This window comes from Volvox carteri, assembly GCF_000143455.1.
Source record: "Volvox carteri f. nagariensis unplaced genomic scaffold VOLCAscaffold_25, whole genome shotgun sequence".
NCBI classification, from domain to species: Eukaryota; Viridiplantae; Chlorophyta; class Chlorophyceae; order Chlamydomonadales; family Volvocaceae; genus Volvox; species Volvox carteri.
In genome coordinates, this window is record NW_003307568.1 from 318,170 (window position 1) to 324,752 (window position 6,583).

Below are 6,583 nucleotides of genomic sequence, written 5' to 3' on the forward strand. Positions count from 1 at the left end.
TTGCGGTGAGAGCTGCTTTTCAAAAAAGCAGATAGGTAAGTATGGGAACCTCTGATGACCTTGTTCCTACTGATGGTTTAGGGATCGTGTATAAGTTCATATCAGATGCGTTAGCTCATGCTGCTCTTGAGAGCACTTCCGCACGTAGAAGGACACTTTGCATGCTGCGGACTTTCAAGTATGACAATGCAACCAACGGAGCACACAGAGCAACAAATCCATAACGCTTAAGGCTAGAAGTGCTGCGTGGGTATGATATCTGAAAAACGAAGCATCCTCGCCGGCTTGGTTTATGCATTAAGGCTTGCAAGTCCGCATCGCGTCTCGTAGCAGTCTTTAAACAACCACTCTAATGGACAACCTCTGAAGTCAATATTTGCGTTATGCTTATTAAAAACAGTGTTTTTTTGTGCTGCCAAGAGCGCTACCAACAAAGCAGTATCACGATTTACAATTTACTGACCCATGGGTCGCAAGTTGTGCCGCGTTGACGTCACGACCATTTGCGGTTGCGTCAATGCTGCTTTGCCGTATAGACATAGACAGCCCTCAAATGTTAATTCATTAGCCGAGAGGTCTTGCTGGAGGCCAGAATCTTGTTCAACCGGTGGTTACCCGCAACAACGGTTCTACATATTACGAAGCAAACCTTTCCAATTGCGACTGTTCCAACTGCAAGAAAAAAATGGCGAGCATGGATCAGAAAAACGAGTAAGTCTGCATGCTTACGTTTCCAAGTCTCCGTGCGTTTTGCGGTTACGCGCATCTTGTTGTTACAGTGCAACCTTAAGATGGTATCTGTCAAGCTGGTAGCTGTCAGCTTGTTCTCGAACGACGAGAGATTTTACAAGAGCATGACAAGGACGTACCGCAGCTCAACCGTTGAATTCTCTTCCTGCTGCTCCTGCCGCTGCTGCTGTTGGTGCTAGTGTTTGGTGTAACGTGCATACAGAAGGCCAAAGCGGCAGCAATGCAAATTTCTCGCAGCAAATTATGCCATGTGCCCCGCACACATGACAACATCAAGTTACCTGGTGTCATGGCGACACACGTCCCCTCGACACCGCCCTCGTGATTGCGTCGTCGCCTTCATCTGCTCTGTTTTGCAAAGCTGTGCAAAGCAAGCGCACGGCGCACGCCGCTCGGCGCCTCCTCCCATAAAGATCTCCATCCCCAATACTAATAATGCGCCACCCAGGTTCCAGCCCCAGCCCCCGCCTGTGTCTGCAAACCCCACCCCCGCTCCCCACGGGGCCATACACACAAGATATAGCCCAAGACGTACTGATCTGCTGACACGTAGGGTAGCTCAGGAGAAGTACGGCAAGGACTTTGAGGAGCTAAGCAGCCGCGAGCGCCAGAGCGTCGGCGGCACCATTGGGGGCAACACTCGCAAGGTGCTTCATATGTATATATATATGTGTGTGTGCATATACATACATATGTACGGCTGGTGTTATGTAATAATAAGGCATTATGTACAATCCGCACAACCTGCACAAAAGCATGTGTAAATCACCACGTTCCCCTCTCGTACACCAGCAAGGTAAGCAAAACCAAATAAGCAATTATCAAAATCAAGCCCGACTCGTCACCTTTCTCATCACGCACATCGCACATCTATGCGTGTCCCTCCCTCCCTCGTCTTCGTCAGGAGCAGCTGGGAACGGAGGGCTACAAGGAGATGGGAAAGCAAGGCGGCCAGGTGAGTGTGGGGTTTTTGGAGTTTTAGGGTTTTTAAAGCGCCCAAAGTTGTAATCAATCCGATAAGTCCGCAAGGTTTGTCAACCTTTTGAAAACCTCGTTTGACATGATCGGATCCATTGCGAACAGGATATACTCGCGTGACGTAATGATAATGTCAGGAAAGGTTATTTCCTATCCCCTGATTTTTATAGTATGTATGCTGGTTCTTTATCGTATGCTGCTAGCATTGATGTGCAACAAATACTGCTCCTGTTGCTACTGCTGATGTTGCTACTGCTGATGTTGCTACTGCTGATGTTGCTACTGCTGATGCTGCTACTGTTGCTGCTGCGACTGCTGATGCTGCTGCTACTGCTTTTGCTGTTGCTGTTGCTGCTGCTTCAGGTCACCCACGACAGGGCAGAGGAGGAGGAGCAGCTGGAGGAAGGCGAGGGCACCTCCGAGTAGGCTAGGCTGCGACCAGTCGCTTAAAATTGGTGTCGAGGAAGAAGCTAGGGGACTCTTGGAGGCAGGCACCACTGCAAAATATGTATCTTCAATGCCAGCACGACACGGGCTGCTCTATCTTGGATAGGGGAAGAGCTTTCTCTTGCTTCTGAAGCACCTCGCGCACATACAGACATACAGACATGTACATTGTAGGTGGCCGTTTGTGGGGTTCGGGGCGATGGTGTCGGGCAGTTGTGGTTGCGGTCGTACAATTGTTGCTTGTTGCTTTATAATATCAAAAGCAATAATATAACGGTGAAGTTGGCGTCGTTGAGGAGGGAGGCAGGAAGGAACAAGGACGTCGTACGACGTCGTACACGTGCGCATGTGTCGTGCGGGTGAAGGCCCAAACAAAGATTTATCATGTCTCGAATGCTTTCAGACATCCCTGTCGGATCTTTTTGTTTTAACCGAATTAGTTAACTGAAAGAAATATGTACTACCCTCATGCGCTGCATACCGTACTGCTACGAATGTTTCGCGCCACACCATTCGTTTTGGGCCATGAAGTGTGTCACAGTGGAAATACGATATGTCCAGCAGTTTGGGAGCTTTGACGCTGTCGCTCCTTGTTGTGGCTTCCCTGGAGCCCCGCGAAATGTGTGTTCATGTAAACAAATGTGTGCCATAAAAACTGACAGCCCTCGCGAATTGGTGTAACAAAACGAAAATTCCAGCTATATTTTTTGGGTACCCGCGAAAGGTGTGGCGCGAAACATTCGTAGCAGTACGGTATCTGCACTTTATTCAACATTGCCGATCTCTTGTCCTACGAATACGGCGGCCTGTGTGTACGGTGTTGTACTGCATCTTGCAAAAGCAGCTCGATAGCAACAAAAAGCAAAAAGCGGCACCCTTACAGCCCTTACAGGATTGCGGCCTGTTGCAGCAGCGCATATATACGCGCGCGATGTGGTTTTCTTGGCATTGGGCGATCAAAAACCGGGCCCCCGGTTGAAGAGCGGATTCGACTTTCCTTGGCTTTTAAAGATCGGTTGCTTGCTTACAGGGAAGCAGGGGGAACTGATGGGAGCTTGGGGAAGAACAGGGAGGGCTCGATATTCCTGTATGTATGTATGTGCCATTGAATTTGGTAGCTGGACGGATCTCGGCCTGACCCGGCGCGTAATTCCTGCTACTAATAGAGAGTGAAGAAGAAAGGTGTGCGGAATTAGTAGACTCGCTCCGTCCATGTAACACATGCACTGCAAAGGCAGTAATTATATTTGGGGTAATTCCCATGCGTAGATAGCAAGGGTAGCGCGCCAACATCCACCACAAATAAAAATCGCCTTGCCGCTTTGAATGGAAGTTGGGAGCGAGGTGGCATATGCAAACGAAGCAAGACATGGAAGTTGAGCGCGTACAAGGAAAGAAGTCCCCTGGTTCGTACCGACTGCCAGACGTCGCCAGCAGATGTATAATTTCCAGGATGCGACCAGCCTTTGCAAATAAGGACAACACCAACGCACAGAGCACCATCTTGCCATAGGAACTCTATATAGCGGCAACTTTCGGCGTTTCTGACGTTCCGACAAAGCGTGAAGGAGAAAGCACAATTTCCGCGAGGAGAGCGCAAGGAGGAAGCAACAACCTCAAAAAACTGAAGGAAAAGATGGGTGCTTCTGAGGAGGAGAAGGACAGGTGCGTCAAGGCTGTGTTGGGCTGTGAGGCCACTGCCTCCCTTTCCATTACGTAGCGCCACGACCACAAAGTCCCACGACCACAGCATAGCCGCGCAAATCTACACGTGAATAAAAGTCCCTCGTAGCTTATTCATAAGGTGTTTCTTGTTCATTTGTCGGGCAGCAGTTAGGTCATCAGGCGCGAAAGGATTCCGGAACTGTTTTTCCGACAAAAACAGTTTAACCCGACGACCCGACGACGACCTGGCAAGCTCGCGCGGTCTCCAAGCATCCAATCTGTCGTTTACATGAAGTCCTTGATTCGTGATGCACAAGAGACAAACACACCTCCTGCAAATCTCCTGCAGGGACCAACCAGATGATTGTTCACCAGCGCCGTAGGCTCGCGAGCAGCAGCTCTTGCTCTCTCTCAACACGCACCATACGCTAGCATACCTAGCGAGAAAATTTGACCATGATTAAAAAGCTGCGCAAAATAATAATGAGGCTGCAGCGCAATTGACGGTAGAGGCAGCTGTCCACGGCACGAGGCTCTTGTACTGCTCTTGTACCTTCCAGCAGTCAGCCGAAGTGCGTCCCAATGCCTTCATTAAATCTTGTGACTTGCGCACCCTGCCGCGCCAATCCCATCTTCCTCCCGCGCGGCGCGCTTTGAGTATGGTGTTGCTGTATTAGGTCATATTGTCACAGCGATCCTTCCTGGAATAGCCACGAGCGCATATCGCATAACCCAAGCGCACTATTTAAATTGGGCGGAGGCCCGACATTGCAGAATTCATGGCCGGCTAGGGTATGTCATTGTTGACCACTTCATTGACTTGACCGCCAATGGAGGGGGGATTTGCTCGCTGTGCATGATATGGCTCCTTTGCACTTCTGCGCCCCGGGCTCGCTGCTATCTGCCCCGTCGTGGCCCCCCGTACGGTACCCCTGACTCCTGCTCGCTACCCAACCCCGCCTTCCTCCTGTCCTGAATGCACTGCTCTTCATTGCGCGTGCTTACAACAAATACACACATACACACGTGCATACATGCATACATACATACATGCATACATGTACACATATGCACGTACAGGGTGTCGATGGAGAAGTTCGGTTGCAAGTTCAGCGAGCTCAAGGACCCCCAGGACCGCATGAGTGTCGGAGGAACCATCGGAGGGAACATGCGCAAGGTGGGAGGGGGGGGGCGCCCCAGGGGTGGGAGGGGTGGGAGGGGTGGGAGGGGTGGGAGGGGTGGGAGGGGTGGGAGGGGTGGGAGGGTACCTGGTCGTTGCCAAACGGAGTCCATACATATATATGTACAGACGAACATCTGTCGGCCCTTGGGCCCTTGGACCCTTGGGTCCCCCTCGGGGCTCCAGGGATGGGGCCCCCAGGTTCCCCCTTTGAAGGGCAGTACAGCAGCACCACGAGACGTAATAGCGCACACACACATACACATACACATACACACACACACACATACACACACACATACATACACACACATACACACACGCGCGCGCGCGCGTACACTTCGATACTAAAGATATTTAATAGTTCTTACTTCGTTCTCTCACGTTGTTGGATAACAACACCGATGGACTGCTGTTCAACTAACTGCTGCTGGTGTTCAACTTGTTAGGCGATTACCGTTACGCCTGCCCACTACACCTTCCTCTCACGGTGCTGTTGGCCTGTTGTTCTGTGTGGGGCTCGAACTCCTATCCTCGGTCATCTGCATGTGTGTGTGTGTGTGTGTGCGGTTGCATGTGGGGCGCATCTGTCTGCAGGCGCAGCTGGGCAGCGAGGGTTACCGGCACCTTCCCGCGCAGAAGAAGGACGAGGAGGGCGAGCAGGGCGAGGAGGAGGAGGACGAGAAGGAGCAGGGCAGACGAGGGGAGGAGGAGGAGATGGGGGTGGAGGAAGAGGAGGAGGAGGAGGAGCAGGGGGAGGAGGAGGAGGAGGAGGAGGAAGGCGGTGGAAAGTAGAGTAGTACCGAAACCCAAGTGGCGCACGACACCACCATCACGGAACCACCTGGAAGCTGATGACCCTCTGATGAAGCAGCAGCATAGGATGTAGGATGTACGGCAGTTGTACGGACGGAGGAACCGAAAAACTGCGCTGTAATCCTTGTGCAGAACCTGTGTGTGGTTATGAGGAGTTGTTGTTACGTTGTCATTTCCATAGAAATTGAATACTGGCGGCTGTAGGTCGAGTGGACATGTAACTCCCTCCTCCTCCCTCGGCGGCAGTTGTCTGTTGGCGTTGCCTAGTTTATGTTTCTAGGTTTTTAGGTTGTGTATCCGAGGGAAAAGGAAGAAGCAGAGAGTAAGATTTGTAAATTATACGCATAACAACATAGCGATCTGGCAGACGGGTTGACAAGCTGCCGGTGGGCCTTTGTTTTCGTACGACATGTCAGATTGCAGCTGAATTGAGCTTTTATTACTGACATGCTGGGCGGGTGCTTGGCTCTCTTCTCCCGTACGCACACATGCACGTGTTGTCGATGCTACTACGGTTATGACCTGGCGCGACATGATATGCTATGTCGGACAGGAGGCGCGGGTGTCCCGGCGTGGCTGTGCATGCGACTCATCATCATCGGCGGGCTGTTGATTTGTGGTTGGTACATGTGTTGGAAAAAAAACGTCAACTGCAATAACCGCAAATAAGCTTCGGCATGTTGTTGTTGAATACCGGATGTGCAACTCACCTAAAAATAGTAAAACAAAAACACAGACACACACACG

The 6,583-nt window shown here is 51.1% G+C and overlaps 1 protein-coding gene across 1 annotated transcript; it reads left to right on the forward strand.

The window, feature by feature from the left end:
- Nucleotides 1-3,811: 3,811 nt before the first annotated feature.
- Nucleotides 3,812-5,815, forward strand: VOLCADRAFT_117896 (uncharacterized protein; the record flags this gene model as incomplete). Its single annotated transcript, XM_002951620.1, has 3 exons — nt 3,812-3,840; nt 4,921-5,017; nt 5,618-5,815. The coding sequence occupies 3 exons, from the start codon at nt 3,812-3,814 to the stop codon at nt 5,813-5,815; spliced, it is 324 nt and encodes a 107-aa protein (XP_002951666.1).
- Nucleotides 5,816-6,583: the final 768 nt, after the last annotated feature.